The 20,097-nt window shown below is 39.2% G+C and overlaps 1 protein-coding gene across 2 annotated transcripts in view; it reads left to right on the top strand.

The window, feature by feature from the left end:
- The first annotated feature begins 11,988 nt into the window (after nt 1-11,988).
- Nucleotides 11,989-20,097, top strand: part of LOC107079875 (uncharacterized) — a 31,692-nt gene continuing 23,583 nt past the window's right edge. The window contains exon 1 of one of the 2 annotated variants that reach the window (XM_015367115.2): nt 11,989-12,700. In XM_015367115.2, coding sequence (XP_015222601.1) covers nt 12,593-12,700 — 108 coding nt within the window. In that variant the 5' untranslated portion in view covers nt 11,989-12,592. Of the gene's footprint in view, nt 12,701-13,403; nt 13,749-20,097 lie in introns of those variants that run through there. The other variant, XM_015367114.2, reaches the window with a different exon arrangement.

Genomic DNA, 20,097 nt, shown 5'->3' with positions numbered 1-20,097 from the left:
AACGTGCTAGAATTCTAAATAATCATGTTTGTCATCAAGCAGCAACAAACAAAAAAAATTAACAATTACCTTACAGGAGCAGTTCCTGGATGTGGCTTCACATTTAGATGTGACTAATCCATTCAATGGAAAAAGTTACATGTAAGAGAGGTGATAAATTAATTTAGAAAGAAAAGTTTGTTTGTACCTGTGCTTTTAGTAAACAACAGGAAGCAGAGCTTAGGCAGTTGTGCATTTCAGAAGCTAGCTGCAGTGAGAGAATGGTCATGTGCGCATACTTATGCTTTTTAATTTATTTTACAATTTCTTAATTTGTCATTTTAGATCAGGAAGGAAATACCTCACCCTGTAAAACAAAGCAAAATGTGCTCCTTAAAAACAATACCTTACAAAAAAGGAAATATAATGTAAATATCAGAACACTTACAGTAAACACGAATGTATGTAGCAAAAGCACAAATGTGATGTGAATATTAACTAAAAATAAACCTTGTGCATTAAACCAACTTTTTAAATTATAAAACAGCAAGTCAGCTATCGTCTTCCAGAAAACTGCAGGGTATTTTATTTTAGCTGAATATAAATTAGGAAGGTTCTTTCCCCAATTGCTGTGCCTTTTAACTCAGAAATGCACAAAGTTCAACAGTCTTTAACCTAAGGTTATCATTTAAAGGATAATATAACTAATGTTTATAATTCGCAAACTGAAATTTTAAGAGAAAAGAGACTCTTAAAATAATCTCGGTACTCTGCCGAAAACCTGTTTTTTTTTAATTGCAAAAACTAGAATAGAATAACATCAAACTTTATTGTGCAAAAAATATAAGCATACTGCATGGGAAAGCAACCTTAGTACTATATTACAGTCAGAGGGTGATTCCATCTTTGAATCATTCACGGACCGAGTTAATTATCTTTCTTTATAAATGTAATCTTGTCTGTGAACTTGTATGATAAAATTTAAATGATGCTTGGAACTTTCTTAAGGCCAATAAGCTTCTTTTGACTGCAGAAGCCTTTGGGTGATCTCAGGGTAAATCAGTTTAATTATTTGTAATTTTAACATTTGATTTTGTATGGAATGTTTAAATATCTCGGTTTTCAGTGTGACTCATTATTGCATTTTAGAAAATGGATCATCAGTTTCTAAAAAAAATTGTCTGTGTTATTACTAGTGTTTGTTCCTTTGCTGTTTTGGGGTTGTAAACATTTATGTTCAGGATAATGCGCGCTGCTGAGGAATGTGGCCCAGCAAACATCAGGCTTGAACACATAAATTACACAGTGAAGCAAAATATAGTGCACAATACAGTCCAGTCAAGGCCAATAAACAAGTCGTAGGATTACAATAGAATTACATTTCTGTAGTCAGCAGACAGCAGAACATAAAAAGTGCTTATGATTTGACTTTTTAGAGTGGGAGGTGTCAAATAATGCTGCACTAGTGATAAGAAGTTGTGTTTGTACAGCAGAGAGAGTGATCTCAGAATAGGCGAAATCCAATTAGGCCAGTTCTGAGGTGGTGCCTGAAGACAGCATAACCAGAGATGATGAAATCCTGATGGATTAAGTGTAGCTGGTTCCAGCGAAGGAGAAGAAGTAAAGAGCAAAGATGAAGACTCTTTCAGTTAATCAGAAGAATGTTTTTAATACGCATAATGGAAATATTATATTTTGGAAGTTCAGGTAATTTATTTTTTATTTTTTCAATGCAATATATCTTATCTTTGTAACTGCTATTCTGTGGGTAATTACATGACAGAAGAATTCAGAAGGCTTCAGAACGAAAATAAAATCTACTGGCAAATTATTATTTAACGTGTATAATTATTTTTCCATTTATTTTGGGGGAAATGGCAGTGATAAGATGCATGCACTGAAGGCCACTTTCTTCCACTGACATCTTACGTACCTCTTGTTTCACTCCAGTCTCTATTTTGGCACAGTGTGATAGGTTGGAGTTTCACTTTCTGGAGAGATGCAAAAGCAGTTAAAGAGATGCCAGCCCTTGAAGGGTTTCGAATCTCGAACTCGTAGCCCTGCCATCAAAAACTCCACCCAACAAAATCTTAAAGATTGTCTTTCAATTTCAGAAAAGTCAAATCAAGCACTGCGATATTGTGCAACATGAAAGTGTCTTGAAATGTGGGTGAAATTGCTAGTTGATTAATTCACCAGTCTCGGTTCAATTGCCAGTTGAATGAGAGGTGAAATTGGAAGCCCCTAGTCAAGATAAATACAGTACTTTCTCTGTGCAGTTCGTGTGACAGGCATTGAATTACTTGCTGCAGAATGAGGAAGATTTCCATTTAACTTCCCTGTTCTGAACAGGGAAGGTCCCAGATGTGCATCTCATTGAAAATTCAGTAGTTTGGCCAAACTCTGTTTAAGACAAAAGAGAGATGTCAGTTAACTTGTTGACTTATTGGCTTAACCCAACTGGCTGAGACAATAACAACCTGACCACAAGGAAGAAACCCCTCCCTCCACACCCCCATATGAATGATGCACCAGGGATCTGCCCCAAGGGAGATGATGGGGTTAATGAATGGCGGTGAAATGAGAATCAGATAGAATTGTGATATTAACATTTATACGGATCAACAGGGATCAACATGAAGGATTCTGAAATAGTTCAGAATCTTGTGGAACACAAGTTATCTTCTGCAGTTTCCCTCCCGGGCTCAATAAAGTATCTATCTTTTGTTCAACCTGCTCATACGTGTCCAATGTTGTTTAGCAATGGTTTCTGAAACTGTAACCAAGTGTAAATTAATTTACATACTGTATATATTTTGGTATGTTCAAACAAAGAAGAGCATTGTTTAGGAAGAAATTCCGAATTGACCGTCATATTGTGTCCTTGCAAATGCACATACTTTATTATCACAATATTTCTATGTTAACTTGTGGCTTTTAAATTGAGAATTAGTATTTTATGAGAGACCTCTTTACAAGCTTTCTGGAAATCTTAACATGCCATGGTTTGTGTACTGAATTGTCTTTGTTGTTTGTTCAAAGGCTTCTAGTACATTACATAAATAAGACCTTTCCTCTCCAAGTCTGTGTCCTGCATCTTTTAAAATCCATAGTTTGCTGAGCATTGTTCGAGTTGAGCTTTCTCTTTCATAAATTTACCAGTGTAAAGAAATTAAAGTGAGCGTTTTAAGAATGAACCCCAGCCTAAATTAGCTTCCTTTTCTAGCGCATGAGGAACAATTTCCAGTTCCTTTCCAGTGAGTCTAATTCTGTTGACATTGACATGGCAAATATTTTTTGCTCTTTCACTTTTGTCCACATGAATAGTTTAGATTTAGGCATGTGTAGTTGATCTTCAATTGTCACATTCAATTTAACGTGAGTAGAGGTGATGGCTACAAGATGTTCATGTTGATTTTGTCCCTACAATAATCATATCTAAAGCATAATATTGAAAACACTTCTTATTAAAATCCATCCTTTCATTATGTGTACAATATAACTCTGTCATTCTAGTTTAATCTGAAAATGACATTCATGGGCTTACAAAATGTATATTATAGAGCCATCCAGACAACACATTTAGTCCTTACATTTGGGTTCCTAGGCCTGGCAGCCATACAAAAGTCTGGATCAAAATCTATCCACCTGTGAATACCTGTGTATTCCATCTAGGAATGATCACAGTCCATTTTTTAAAATGTGTCTGTTAACACTAACCAGTATCAGTACTCCCCTCACACTAGGCAGAAGCCCAATGCAATCAATTTGCCGTGTTTTCCAATGGCAGTTCAGACCTTGTTAATTTAACTTTCCTCTTTTAATTCATTCACTGCTGCTAACAGCACATTCCTCTCTGTCGATTCACTGCTGAATGCACTGTGCTTTTTAAAAAAGTTTGAGTCACCAATTATTTTTCAGATGCACCCTCCTGATTTGTATCACCCAGTGTGTGTTTTTCATGTCTTCAATTGTCGAATTTACAATTCCTGTGAGAAAAAAAAACAACTCATGATAACATCCAGTTTCTGGAAACCACCACCCTCCTGACCATCATGGTCAAACGAGGACAATGTCTGCTCATTGATTGCAGAGGTGCATGCCTTAAGTCGCATTTTCACTGCACACATATTTAGCACTGCAGTAACTTATTCTGTCACAGATCAGTACCTACTTTCAAAGGGAAAGCATTTCACCCAACTAAAAAATAAATTCAAGGACATGGTTTAATTTTAATTGTTGTGTTACTAAATCACCCCGTGTGCACTTTAAGAGTCACAAAGGGTATAAAAACGCTCAGGTGAAAGATTCTGTGTTAAAAGATCGTGAGGCTGCTGTAAAAAGTATTGTCTCTTAATCTTAAGGCCTTCTGAGTGGCCCTGGATGACTTCTCCCATCCTACCCTGAGCAGCTGTGCACTGGCACTTTCCTAATTCTTCTCACTTTTCTTACTACCAGTTGAGCCTGATGACTATTGGCCATGTCACTAGCCAACTGTGACTGGAACTGCAAAAGTATCCAGTGCACAGCTGCTCAGGGTAGGATGGGAGAAGTCAGTCTGGGCTCCCAATCCTTTCACGATTGAGATGCTGTTGGTGATTTTGACATGTGTCAAATTAGTTATGTTTGGAACAGAAAGGGCTTCCAAGTGGTTTTCTTTTTTAAATTTAAGCCACCTAAATGAGGTCGGGTCCTGTCACAGGTGTCTCCAAGCTTTAGTCATCTTGTAAATCAATCAATATCTCTACTTGAAAAAAATGAAAACCAATCCAGCACTTTTGTATCCGAAGTGCTATCGACTTCATAGAGTGCCCAGTCATTCAATTATCCAGTGGGTTAGGGCTTTGGTTACTGAGAAGGAAGTTTAAAAAAGAAAAAAGGTTAGAAACAACACCCATAATTGAAGGTTCCATCTCGAGCTTTTAGCATCAGTCAAATCTGTTGCATTTAATTGGTTTGTGAGGGGACTAAAAGCTGCGAATGTGACAGTGAGTATTTGAATAGGAAAATTATTTATCGTCTGACGTTATTGGCGTAATGAACGTCGCCGAAAAGAAGAGTAGACTCACACTGCCCGACCTCAGAAATCCGGAACTCCGGAAGTAGTGCAAATTGTTGCAAATGTAACATTTTTTTTTCAGTTGCTTGGAAATGGTGCGATTACTGGAAAGTGAACAGAACAGTTGCTTGCTGCGGAGAGCTGTGAGTCACATTATTGGCAAAAAGATACAGGAAAGAGAAGTCTGTGGCCTGTACCAGCTCTCTGCAAAATGATGACATTTCAGTTGCAGACCTTGAAAGTAGTATCTCTAAAATAGCAAATGCATTCATAACATACAAGTTGCTCTGTACACCTACTGAATGTATGGTGAAAGTGTCAAAACTAAATGAATTCCACGTGATGCTGGTAAAGGACAGTTCACTGGTCAATGATGCCAAGCTATTTATAAAATAAATCTAATTAAAAGTATGTTACAAGGTTACTGGCCTTTTCTGCTTGTTGATTTTGCTTTATTTCATGGAGCCTTTTTCTCTTCTTTCCCAGAATATAGAGTGCTAGTTAGTTGAATTTCACCCAGTTTTGTACTTTCCAACAAAAACAAACAGGCTGCACAGTCTGAAACTTCCCTGAACGGAAATTCTACACGTTGACCTGAAATTCTGAAGCTTTATGAAACTAGAAAGTGGCAACACAAAGTAGATTTATTCCTTCCACACAGCAGCTTCTGGCAAGTTCTGGTATTGCTGGGGTTTGATTCCTGTGAGAAATAAAAAGAAATTGGAGACAAATACGTTTTTGGCTTATGGAAAGCTTTAAACTTCTGCACTATTAGAACTCAGCTGATTGTTAGTGGTCAACAGCAATGATGATGCAAGGCAGTACAGCAAAGTATTGTGAATCCCCATTCGCTTTTTGTAGAATATAATGACATGTTTTTCATTTATGTTTAAGGGTCAGTTGATTATTATTGTATATTTACTGTCTTTTTCATCTGGATTCAAGACTTTTGTACTACCTTCCTTGCCAAAATCAAGCCTGTTGTTTGGCTCTCACATTTTAAACGAAAATGAAACAAATTAAAGGACACAGCATGCATTTTGAGTATCTTGCCCAATCACAAGAGTCTGTTCTAAAGGCAGTCCAAATCAGATCTGAGAATAACTTCATCACTCAATTCTATAGAGAGCTTATTGCTTTCCTCTCTGCCTGTGACATTACTTTTAAACCGGCATAATAAGCTATAAGAACAAATATTTTCAAAATGATGCAGAATTTCCGTATCTGATTGAACTACAAATAATTTCCACCTGATTATCCAGTTTAATCTGCAAGTGGGAAAAGTGACTTTTCCTTCCCGGTCTTCATCTACTGTATATGTTTTCCTTGTCTTTTGCTACGATTGGATCTTTCCGTGCACAGCAAATTCTGCAATGGAGCACAGAGTTTTAAAAATCCCCCTGTAAATCATAAACCACAGACTTAAGAGACACCAATTGTTATTCAGAGAAACAGGACTGAGATCTTAGAACAGGGGAAGTTTTAACTGAAATGTTTTGAAACGGTGGTGTGCGCCGAGAGAATTCATTCGATAATTATGTTTCCTTCCCTGCTGTGCATGTTCCGTGCTTCAGCTTGGAATAGAATGTTATGAGAGTACAGAGTTCAGAGTGCAGGCTGACCTCTATAGTAAAGACAGTGTCGTGTGTCATTGCCTTGCCAGGCCCAGAATCTGTGGAGTTGTTGCATGCCTTTGAATTTCTGTTACTGGTGCAAAAGGAGCCAATTCATGTATACTGTACTGTGTGATTCACTATGTGAAAAATTGCATATAGCTGTGGGAGAACAATGATATAAATGTGTGCTTGATTGTCAACCTCATGCTTTTACCCATGTGGCAGAGAGGAGGTCTTGGTTAATATCAATTTGTGGGTCCAGATGGATGATATTCAGTGTTCTCTTAAGCTGTGAAACTCATAGCTAACCACCTGCATTTTCTTTTTCAACATTCTTTTGGTTTTGATTGTCACTTTGCCCTTTGTTAAAGGAAATCCTCAATAATTTTATTGCGGATTAAGAGTTCCGCGGGCAAAAAGGCTTTTTTTTTTGCAATGAAAGCAACAGCATGATAACATTTGGAATATAGGGAATCTTTCGTACTTGTTTTATCTGATCTAATAATATATTGTCCCTAAGAGCGTTGATTGGTGCCTTAGTGTATTATATTGCTGACAAGACCACAGTTGGTTGTAAAGCTCAGATTGTAAGGAGTACCAGAGGCTACTGTATATGAAATGTTATCGCAAACTTTACTATGACTTTCAGGTGTATGAGTTTGTGCTTACATATTAACTGGAAAGTGGGTACTCTTTCCCATTACCTCCCATGTACTATGTTATAGCTCTGTAAGGGTAAATGTTCCATTTCCACTGCCCTTGGCTAGGACAGAAACCATAACAAGTATCAACTTAAACTCCTGTAGACTAGATTTGAACCAAGACAGAATTTGGCACTTGAATGAAATCAAGTGTGATTCATATTCAGCGAACTCGCGGTGATGTCTGAGTACCCTAGCCGAGAGATAAGCACAACACTGGGTGCGAGAAAAAGCTGTTGACTAAAAAACGACCTTACTTCAGAAACAAGCGCAACGTGATTCAGGTTTTTGAGGGTTTTGCCTTACTGGGGAGATGGTCATTTTTCATACAGTGGCTCTCCTTTTAACTCTGCATGCACTGACTCAAGAGTTGAGATGAATGAAAGTGTGAGGACGAACTCCGCTTTTGAAAAATCGTGCTCGAGTTCAGAGTGTGGAGGTGTCTTGACATTTGATATTTCAGTCAGTCATCACAGGGTTTAGATCAAGTCTGAACCTACATGGAGAGTGCACACGTGCTTGTGCTGGCTGAATTCCAAATGGTGTTCATTTCCTCTACCTGGGATTAAACTTCAATATATCATTTAAGAAAATCTTGGTTCGATAATTATTATCCAGTTGGTTATCCGCCCGTGCACTCAGAAGTTGCATGATTTAATGAGTTACTTAAGATAAAGGCAGTAAATGTTATTTTTCCTACTTTTTCATGGTTCACTCGTGTCCGTATTACAGGTTCACATCTACAGAGAACTCCAGAGGCTCCTATGCTTTTTAATTATCATTCAAAACTAAGACCAGGCATTACTTTGAAATACCATCTTAATTGGTCTAGACTGTTTATATTGTAATGGATACACCGCTGCAAAAAACAGGGGCGTTAGCAACCGGGGCTGAGGAAGGTCTTTTTTAGCTCGGCTGGCAAGACCCGTGATAAGCGACGCCGGAGACCCAGGTTCGCACCCATGCGAGGGACGAACTAGGAAGGGAGCGGCGAGGGCACAAGCCCGAGAACCCGAATCCGTTACAACATTCTCCTATTTAACTCTTCGGTTATGTTTATCATTATATGTGTCAGGGAGTTGTCTGTTGGTAACAAAGCAGAAGCCGAAGAGATCAGATGAATCTTACTTATCTAGAAAAGGTATCCAAATCGCTAGGCAAGGAGTAGTCCGGGTGTGACCGGCTCCCGCGAAGCATAGTTCAGGACCCTATGCAGACGGTATAATCCAGGAGTAAGTGGAGAAGGACATCCAGGGAAGGTACAGCAGGATCAAGACAGGTAGACAGACAGGGGGCGTGACGATGGTGATCTGCTGCTCGGTGGGCGTGGCAAGGCCAAACAGGTCCAGACAGTACAAAAGGGGGAATCCGGGGCACAGTCCAAAATCCAAAATCCGGGGATCCATCCAAGATGAAACAAACACAGTTAAAATCCGGAACGGGATCCGGAACAGGGACAGGAATTAAAACCGAGATAACGAGGCCAGGCGCTCTGAGCCCTGGTCTCAGACGGTCAGGACGCCGTGGCGAAGCCTATGCTGTCGGGTCTCTCCTGGACTCGCTGGTAGGCAGGCTTCCGGGTGTCCATCTTCCAATGCTGAGCCAGGCATAGCGGGAGCACCCGGCTTAAATAAAGAGGGACAAACAGGGGACAGGTGCAGGTAATGAACTTAAATACGAAAGGGTCGGAGCGCCCTTAAGAGGAGGGAGGGGGATCGTGACACCGGGGTTCGTAAGCAAACGTTAAAATCGAAGAAAATAGCACGACAATGGTACGTAGGGTAAGCTCTTCTCGAGAAGTTCTCAATAGCGAGCGAGGGGAAGACGTGAGGAGGGGCGTTTCATTAGGGCGTGAGTGCTTTCTGCGCGTGGGAATGCAATGGTGCTTGTGAGACAGAGTGCGATTCGTGACCATATGTAAAATGCTGTGCTTTCTCATATTTCACTACTAAAAGGTAACCCCACTCTCCGTCGTAATTGAATGTTAAGCCTATTCACTATAACCTTGTACTACTTTATACTACAGTATCCAACAATATAGCCTATAGAACTTTGGAGTTATTGGGAAACATAGCGTAATCTTTGATAACTTATACAGTATACTTCACTTCAGTGGTATTTTTGCTGTTTTGTACGCTTAAAATATTTAACTTATTTTTTTAAATATTTGCAGCATCATATTAAACTTTGTGATTTGATCATTTAAGTTTGGTAAGGTGTAGTCAATCCAAACCTGTAGCATATAGCATATCTGTTATAGTAGGTCAGTGACACACTAGCATCTTTTTTGATGATTTTTTTCCTGATTTGCTGTTTCTCAAAACTATTTTCATTTTCTGGTCACACACCTTTGTAGTAGACTACTTTTTCTGCCAAAGTTACCTTCACATAACTACAGGGCATGCGTTATTCATGCAAGCAGTTCTAATACAGTACCTTGAATCAGGCAAGTTTGAACAGAGTGAGGTCGAGTGTAATATGCCCAGAATGCATCAGATAATGATGTGAAGCTACGTCAGTGATAACTGAATGATGCTGTTGGATTTTCTGCTCAGTTTTTTTTTTATTATTCCTTCTCCATTGAGCCAAAAACAAGAGGTTTTAATGATACCATTGAAATTTCATGTGCTGGCTGAAGTCAGGGAGATACAATATGTTATTTGAAAGAGACCTCTAGGAGTTCTTTATGAAATTCAGCTTGGCACACTCTCTTCTCAGTGTTTCCCAGTAACAGAGAGAGAGTAAAATGCATGCAAAGCTTTCTCAGTAATGGCATAAACCACACAGGCCAATCCAAAAATGTAGCAAGAATCATGCAGGTTTCTTTGCTTTTTAAAACCACTATTAAGAAGGTAATTAACATTGAATATTGCTGAATGATGTTTGCCGTGGTATTATAGAATTTTATAACTAGATATTTGACTATTTTCAACTTTTAATGCATTGTAAGAGCAATGTTTAATCAGTTAAACTTGTTTTCTAAAACACAGATTATTTAGTCTAACTTTTACTAGAAAATAAAGACTGATTAAGTTCACAGAGGTGAATTTTAAGGGATACTTACCCATTTACATGATCTAATTAATACTTGGTATATATCCTATCCTAACATTGTGGTTGTCATTTATTACAGTATATAGATGTGAATATGTGTTGTAAAATAGGCACTTACATTCCAAGCCAAGTAAATGTACACTGTAGTTGTGTTTACAGCAAATGCTATTACATTCAATCCCTTTGCAAGGTCAGGCTGAAGACCGAACACTCAGCAGAGTTTGAAGAAGCAACTCATGAAAAAGACTTGGGTGTTTATGTTGATAGATCAAATTCCTCAATTAGACCAAGTGAGGAAGCAGTATAGCAGAAGAACAGAATGTTAAGATATAATTAAAAGTGCAGAATTCAGGAAATAGTTTGATGGATACAGGAGACTTACAGGTCAAAATTGGTTATACTGGCACATCTGCCCGGTGCTTTACAGATTGAAAGGAAGTACAGTACATTGCAGTGGCCCATGTCAAAGAATTGTGCCTGTGAATGTCACACCAAGTAGATAGGACACACCAGCTATGCACCACTTACATAGGGTTAGAGTATATACCTGAATTATATCATGTGACTTAAACCACACGTTGCTTTCAAACTTTCTTGTAAGACATCTGCCTGGGAAAGACAAAGTGATGTCACAGCTACAACCTACAGTGAAACACTGTCATCTCAATTGACATCTTGGAATTGAAATTATATTCCTGACGTGTCTTGGGGTATCACGTTCTGGTTTCAGATCATTGTCAATACTGAGCAACACTTTCAGCTTAAATTCAATTGCACGTGTGCTCTTATTGCAAACATGTGATGCCTTGGTTTTTAATTTTGTGATTATCGGCATTAGGTATTCATTTTGTTTCTGTCCTGCAGTTGGTATACAAGTCGCATTTTTCTGTAAATTAGTATCCAGTTTTTGGAAGCATTCTCCACAATTCTCTGGATTATCAATCGTTACACATTCATTGTACAACACGTTGCTCACAGCCGCTCAAAAGAAACTTTAATGTGATATCATAACCTTTTGTATCCTTTTTTGTTTCCAATAAAGACGACTTGAAACTACAATCAACATTCCTTTGAGAGCAGATATTTTTTTAAGATTACGATTAAGGATGTTTCAGAAACACGCCCTGTGGCGCATGGCTTAATGTTAGCAAAAAGTAAAAACAGAACTCGACATTTTCCTAAAAAGTAGACAGTCCGGGAAATTGTTGAGCAATGCACATTGTGACACCGCTGTGCCACCAAACAGCATGGCATCAGACCTGCACTCTTTTAAAAAGTGTTTTGTGCTCTTCCTTAAGTCAGCTAGTAAATAATACCAAAATTCATGCGAACACTCGTGATAGAAAATGACAACAAAGCAATGCACGTAAACTGGTTTCACTGTAAATCATTTTGCATTTGGAGCCTTTTTCTTTTAGTGTGCGTTACGTGGTATCGGCACAGCAACGCCAAGAGAGAGAGAGAGATCATTCAAGAGCCGTCTACTCCGAAAGCGTTGCTTCTAATCTTCCTTTGCGGCTCAGCGGGTGTTTATTACCGAAATTCTTGATACTGGTCTTCCAGCGTAAAACAGCGAGTTAAACAGGCAACACTTTGTTAGGGTTCCCACGTCATTAACTAAGCTTTGCAAGTAACACGGACGCTTGCAAATTGAGTTTTGCTTCATAACTGGGACGCAAGCACAGGGAAGGCCGCTAACATGACAGACTTCCTCCTGTTTACAGTACGTAACAGCGAAATGAACTACAGTAACTGTAAATCGATTAAGCAGCCACTCGCTTTGCATTTGAGAAGCGCAGAAAACCGCAGCGACTTCGAGTCTGACTGCGCTATGACATCACTGCCTGAGGGCTTTAGGTAACATCACTATGGAGAAATCCCTGCATCACAGACTGAGCCAGTTTCGTCTCTCTCCTTTACACCCCCACATCAAGTCAGAAAACTTGCAGATGAAGTTTATTTCCAAGACGACGTGAGCCAATAGGAGGAGGGAAAATCCTGCTGGGACTGACATACTCGCGGGCCAGAAAAAAAAAAAAGTAAAAATGTTTTGTTGAAGATTGCGAGATAAGATGGTGTGTGGGAGAAGCTTTATATTAGCAAACGCGTGGATACAAATGTTGCTTAAATTGCCGACCTGCCGAGACTGATCGAACTCGAGAAACTTGGCTTTGGAATTGGGGATGGTGTACAATACGTCCATTAAGCGTACCCGGTTGTGCATTGCTGGGATGGCTCTGTTTGCGTCTCTGGCGATTGCCACTTGCCTGGTTGGACTCTACGTACCAAAGGTAAGCGATCCCGTTATTCTGCTTGTGTTTTTTTTTTTTAATGGTAACTGTAGACAGCATTAACTCCTTGCAACGTGCTGGCCAAACGATTTTTATTTTAGTTACAACGTCAAGGTGATTGTATTTGTTGTCGCTTTTGGGCGCTGGGTTTTTTTTTTTTTGGAGGTGCCCAATGTCATAGCGTTTTAACACGCGGCCGATATCTTTTATTACAGTTGCACACACCAGCTTAATTAAGCTTTGCTTAAGCCCGCGTAAGCTTTGGTGTGAGCCGCCAGGAATTGCATTGTCAGATGAGCGGTTGCCTCATCTCCGACAGGAAAGTAGAAACATGCTCAGACAAGTTTGCACTTAGCTGTGCGCTGATGGAAATGTAATGCACCATTAAATGAATCCATGCATTCATTTTTAGCTTCTGTTCGTGCTATAATAGGCTATGTCGTGAATACAGGAAAGGTCACCATGGCACAGTATATGTAATTAACTGAAGCTAATCGGTGCAGGCTACCCGTCACAATTTTCTACCGTACATGTGCCGTGTATTAGCAAAGCAAACTGTCATGATTACCATTGTGAACTTGCTTAGTGACACGTTTTCGTCTGTGATGCTACTTTTCTTTCACCTACTTGATAACGCGTTTCAATGCATCTCCTGTATTTCATGTATGTTCTGTTTTTTTACATACTGTGTTTGCTTTAAGGCTTTTAATGGCATGAATCATTTGGGGTCTGCTCTTACAGCCCTAAAAGTAGCTGCATCCCAAAAAAAAGTGCTGTTTCTTCCTGAACGCTATACCCTACGCTGTAGCTCCAAATCGAAGGCGCATTTCCAAGACAGCAAAATGCCACAAAAGCGATTTACGAAGACTCACAAAATGTAGTACGTGCCCAGGAAGCTGTAGATTTGTTCCTTTTTTAGCGGAAAATGTTTTGCTTTAGTGCTTGCAGTTCGAAGCTCACGTACTGTAAAACAGAGACAACACATGGCGCATTATATGCAGGGAATACAATTCTGGAAAGAAAATCTCCCAGTATCCTATTATCTGAGGTGGGTTTATTGAAGATGATGTGTAACCATTAAAAAAAAAAATTCTGAGGGGGAGTTTAATTAATGGCACCGTGTAATCTTCACCGCCAAGTGTGGATCTGTCCGGCTACACGCGTGTGTGTGTGTGAGGTCGAGATACTGTCAGCTCCTTATTTTGTCATATCGGGAACGTCCTGCGTGATCCGTACAGCATTTGCGTGAGAGATGCTGAACAGAGAAGAGGACACAGAACTGTACACAGTTATTAATTTTGATCATGATCTAATCCCCCGTTAAGGTAGGCAAATTAACTGCAATGTTACAGAAGGAGGGGGGTATGCGTTTAATATTTTAAACGAGATGCTTTTCGTACTGGAAATCGTTGCTCGTTGTAGACTGGAGCTACGAAACTGCTCCATTTGTCCGGAAAACAATATTAACCGCTATTACCAGCTTTTTGTGTCGGTATGCATTTGCTCAAGCAGTAAATTACGAAATACGTCTAAGTGGGTTAACTGGCTTTTGTGATACCTGTTGGCTTAATTCACGGTTTGTCCGCGTCCAGTGGGTGAAGGGTTATCGAGATAACGAAGGCACTGCACGCTATAGTAATTTTACCAATGATTCGAATAATTTTGAAACTCGTGACACATCCTCTGAAACTACTAATTTAGCTGGGGAGGGGGGTGTTTGTCGCTATTCATAAATCTGTCGCCACCCCCTCAGGTTTACTCAGAAAGCAGGCTGTAAAACCATGTGAGAAACACAAGGCCAGTTTTTGCAGTTTCTGAAATAGTTTGGGGTTTTAGTGTACAGGATATAGGATCACACCGTCAAGTGGGATGTTTTTGTCTTCTTCAGGTGCACGTAACCCTGAGAGACCACAGGGTGCAACGCGCGTCCCTCCGCTATAGAGCAAACAGCGCCACCTAGTGGGGAAAAAAACTTTTGACCTTACATAAAAAGTAGCGTTGTTTGGATTGGGCAGTATTACTCATGTTCGTTTTGTGAGTCTAAGTGCATTGTCTCATTTTCATTGTTGTTGGCTGGATTGTTCTCTCGGTGTGTACTTTTTGCAGCAATGCCAAATTTGCACAGGAAAGTATGCGAACCTATTTCCCCACTCATCTGAATTAATTTATCGACGTCAGTATATGTATGTCTCCTTTGTGTACTCTTTGTGATTTCTAACTATCAAAATGCTTTGTATTTTGATGTTGCTTGTGTGCTTTAACTCTTTATGGCTGTAATTCATGTCTGCGTGTAAAAAAAAGTTGATATCTGATACAGTATACAGTAGTCTCTCTGCACCTATGTGTATTCTGTTGTTGTAAGGTTGTTAATTATTTTATACAAGCTATGCCTGTACCATTTTAAGATTTAAGAAGTTCTAGTTGTGTACATTTTGCAAGGTTAATGCATGAAATACATTCATAAAACAATAAGTAAACTGCAAACACTGACTCAAGAGTTTGGTGAAATTAGAACATCTTATTTGCAAAGGTCATGGTATTCAGAGGCTTCCCATGGTGTCTCATTTTGTGAAATGACAAAATGCTAAATTCTGTTGCACTGAATATTTTACTTAAAACCAGAATACCTAAACCAAAGACCTCTAAAGGTAAGATAAGCTACAATTAATAACGGTGAAAACAAAAGAGGGGAAAAAAAAGAAATATGTTGATTGTATAAGTATGAAGACCCATGAGCTTGATATCTGGTGGAAGTTGGCAGCAAATACAGCCACAGGTCTTTTGGGGGTAAGCTTTTTCTGCACCAGTTTGGTGCAATTTTTGCCCATTCATCTGGGCAGATTTGCTGCAGCTCTCTCAACTTGCTTGGGGCTCCATTTTGAACAGAAGTTTGCAAGCCAGCAGATTCCACATAGGACTTCGTCTGGGACACTCAAGACCATTCACTTTCGTATCCTTGAGCCACTTCAGTGGAGCTGTGATCTTTTGGATTAGTGTCCGTCTGAAAGTGAATTTGTGTCCCAGTTTGAAGCTAGGTTTCCTCTAGGCTTTGCCAGTACTTTGCTGCCTCTGTGTTCCCATCAGTGTCGACAGTCTTTCCAGGCCCTGCTGATGAGGAGCAGAACTGTAACATCATGCTGGAAAGAAGTGGTGTGCATCGATTGAAGCACTATGCTGGGTTTGTGTGAGGTATTATCGATTTTCATTGATAGACCAGGAGGTATCAATTTAGTCAATTTAGTCCCTGATAGGTTTAGCCACTTGTGGGCAGTATCATTTAGGTGCTTTGTTGCCAACCCCCTTTAGGATTTGGAGTGGGCTTTTTCAGGCATAGAGTAGCCCCTTTTGTGTAGTAGCAGGGATATTGTCAGCTCATGGACATGTTGTCCTTTCTTAGCCACAGGACTCTCTAACTCAGATTCGCTGTTGGCCTCCTGGTGCTGTCCATAACCAGTTTTCTCTTGGTTCAGAGGCACAGCCTAATCGAGGCAGTATCTGATGCTCTTCCCCTGCTCAGTGATGGACCTCACTATGCTCAAAGAGAGATTCAGGAACTGCAAACTGCTCCTCCATGGTCGAACCATTTGCTTAAATTCCCACCTGACCAAGGAGAGACACCGAGATGGGAGTTTTTGTTCTGGTAGCATCTGAACCACTAGTGTCACACATAGAGGCCTCTCAAATAATTGTGTGGCAAGTGTATTTAAATGCATTTAGGTTTGGCATAGCCACAAAATAGAACAGGGTTTGAATGCAATCAATAATCAATCAATCAAGTTTTCAATTAGAAATAATCATCTATTTACTTCTGTCTTTTCGTTTGTAGTTTAGAGATGTGGCACAAGTCTATAGCAAATATTCACTGCTACTTCAAAGTTTCATATCTGCCTGCTTTAAACCAACAAAATGTGAATATTATTCAAGGGTTTGAATACATTTGGAAGGCACTGTATGTAAGGTGAAATAACAATTATTATTGTTTTTATTTATTCACAGCAAAACATTGTAAGCCTTGAATGTACATTTTTTTTTAGTGGGACATCATTCAGATCTAGGTTTTTAGAAATGGTTCTGCAGTCTAATGTTATTTCAAAGGACTCTGCGGTTGAGAATCAGAATTGTGCTGGTGGGACTTCGAAAGTTCAAAGGGGCATATTAAAACACAGATATTATTCTGTTATCTTAAGTATGTGTAAAGTGTATTTTGGCAGTGAAGAATCTGTTTTTCTTGCACCTAGCACAAGAAAAACAAGCTGGCAAGCAAATGTTCCCCTCCTTCTTATAACCTAAGCTAGAGTGTCTTTCTGAAAACATAGACAATTTAGGAGCTACGGAGCTTTGGAGACTAGTCTCAACTATGTATCGTAAGAACACTTGACAGATTTATTTTCCTGGTCGGTCCTTAGCCAAGAAATGTAACATGAACTCTTCCAGACGATCTGGTCTCCTAGAATACCATAGTGGCCTTGCACCGAAGCTTTTTGGATTGAAATGACCTGTCACCCCGTAGACAGGCCAGTGTAGTGATTAGACAACCTGTCATCGTCACAAAGACTGCTCTGTAAAGGTGCTGACTGAATTCTGAATGCCGTGTGACTACACACACTCACTGTTCAATAACAGCGCAGTTCAGTAATAGTACCACTGAAACCTGAAATGTATACAGTACATGTATCTTCCAGCATAGTTCAATCAAGTTTCATTTATGCTTGGTATAAATTTCATTTATGCTTCGTACATTTCCTAGGGCACAGGAATAACAGGAACATTTTTTAATCTGATTTTCGAGAGTGAAAGGTCTCTTAATAGAATACTCTTATCCTGTTACAATGGGGTGGGATTGAGTTTTGTTATGTTTTGTTTTCTGATGAAATTGTAATTTATTTTGATAGCCAATCACGGTTAGTGAAAGGGAAAGTTCACTTGAGTACAATTATCCCAAGAATGAGGGAGTCAAAAGGTACAAATCTCTTTACTAGTTATACAAAATGGTATAACTGACATATTGGAAAGATATAAGAAGAAAGAAAGCACTTTATACAATCGTTAGAAAAAAACAGGATCCAGATTAAGTGGAATATAATGAATTGAAAGCACAAGTAAAAATAATAGAAATATTACCAAAAGATTAAATATTACCATTTAATAAGGGTTTTAATAAAAAAAGGTTCTTTGACGACAGCAAAATAGTGCTGTTCAACAGGAAAAGAACAGCAAAGGATCCATTTTAATGATGGGATACTCCTACGCAATGGAAGACAAATGGCTGATGTTCTAAATGAGTATTTCACCCAGGTGTTCACTCACGAACAAGGCAATAACAATCCTCATGTAGTGGAGGAACCAATTCTGTTTTACATATACTGGCCTAGAAGAGACAGACGTCTTGCAGGACTTTGACTGGACCACTCAAAAACATTCTCTTTCATCTTTTTAAGTCACTTCATTGCAGCTTTGGACCTGTGATTGCCCTGCTGAACGGTGTCCTTCTGACTTAGTTTTGTGTCGGCTGCAAGTTTTTCTCTGAGGTTTTTCCTGGACTTTTCTCCATCCATTTTACCCTCAATCTTGACACATTTCCCAATCCCTGCTGAAGTGAAGCAGCCCTAGAGCATAATGCTGCCACCACCGAGCTCGACAGTAGGTTATGGTGCTGGGTTTGTGCCAGATGTAACGATGTCTGGTCTGACCAAATAGCCTTTTTCCAAATCTTTGCAGTGTCATGTAAATTCTTTGTTGCTAAATCTGTGCCTGAAATTCACTGCCTGGCTGAGGGAACATAAGAGTGTATTCTGATACCGTGTGAACCTGTATTATTGCAAACGGAGGCTTTCCAACAAATAATTAATGTGGAGCTTGAACTAATTTAGGTATACCACAACAGAGGGGTTGTGAACTTATGCAATTAACTTCTTCTTGTTACTTTGCAGATTTTGCTGATATTTAGCATACCCTATAATGAAATGTTTACTTTGAACATTCATGTTTTGATCAACAATATGTCCTACACAGACATATGATCATAAGAAAGGTTACAGATGAGAGAAGGTCATTCTTTCCCTTGGTAGTTAGTCATTAATTGATCCCAGAATCTCATCCCACTGTTTCTTTAAAGAATCCAGGGTATGAGCTTTAACAACATGGTATGATAGACTAAATGTGCTGAACCTTTTCAGTTTTGACTGAAGAGGACTACAAGAAGCCCTGAGTTCAAAGTCCTCAGAGACATAGTCAAAGTCAACCCACTGCACTCAACAGTGAAAACTGAACCAGAAAATACTAGTCAACAGTGTGTGCCATTGCATTTAAAACTAAGAACAATTCTTTACACTAATGGGAGAAAGACACAAGCTACTCAGGCATGAAGCCATTGCACTGGTTATCTTGAAGAAACATTGGAAAGTGCTCCTCAGATGAAGTAGCTACTATCAAATGTGTTAAGATAATAAATGGTCTCCTTTTGTTTGGAGCTGTTCTGATAGCACTGTCAGTAAGAATGTCAGAGTTGCACCATGTTTCCTGAACAAAGTTAAGGTAAGTAGATACACTTCCATCTGAGAACAAGCTTTGAGAAGCTTTATTTGTCAATACAGTTCATAGTCACTGGAATGATAAGTAGCCTAAGCAGAAGAAAATGCAGAGTCTTGGAGATCATACCGCGGTAACAGTCATTTTATTTCTCAAAGAAGGGAATGCAGAACTGAAATGTCCTGTTCTTTCTCTTGTTTTGTTGTTGGTATGAGTGTTGTCCATCTCCAGGCACGGAGTAAAGGAGCTGAACAATTGTAATCATCTTCCACTGGGTGGCAGTGTTCTCAGTGAGACTACCCGTTCTGTGGGATCTTGGTTTGTCTGCAGATGTTATAGCTCACTAAAGATTGAAATCTATGCCCACTAATTTGCTGCACAAACATCACTTTGTTCGGAATCATTTCAGACTACTACTTTAGAAATAATAACATTTATAAAATCACCAGTAACACATATTATCTAAGTATATTTACATATGTTCAGTACATTGCATTTCAGAAATGGAACATAAAAGTTGTCTGCTCTTCTGTGTGAAACTTCACACTCTTCTTTAATGTGGATGTTGTTTTCTTGCTTTGTGTTGCCTTCCGATGTCTTAGTTGGTTGTTTAAGATGTATGTATCATCTATTCTGACTTCACTACTAGTTGGATTATTACCAGTCTTTCATTTACATCATTCAGAGGCAGACAAAGCTGGGAAAATTCTAGTGTAGTGTTGTACTACAGTACTACACATATTAAAATTCTTGCTATTCACATTTCTTTAACCGGAGTAGTGTCAGCGGACCTATCGGTAGGAACTTGCAGTCTTGTTTCCAGTGACATTCCTTGTGAGTTCACAATATGGTGACTTCTTCAAGGTCCT

This window comes from Lepisosteus oculatus, chromosome 24 (assembly GCF_040954835.1).
Source record: "Lepisosteus oculatus isolate fLepOcu1 chromosome 24, fLepOcu1.hap2, whole genome shotgun sequence".
In the NCBI taxonomy this organism is placed as follows: Eukaryota; Metazoa; Chordata; class Actinopteri; order Semionotiformes; family Lepisosteidae; genus Lepisosteus; species Lepisosteus oculatus.
The sequence above is the reverse complement of the archived record's forward strand: the minus strand, read 5'-3'. Positions and strand labels throughout refer to the sequence as shown.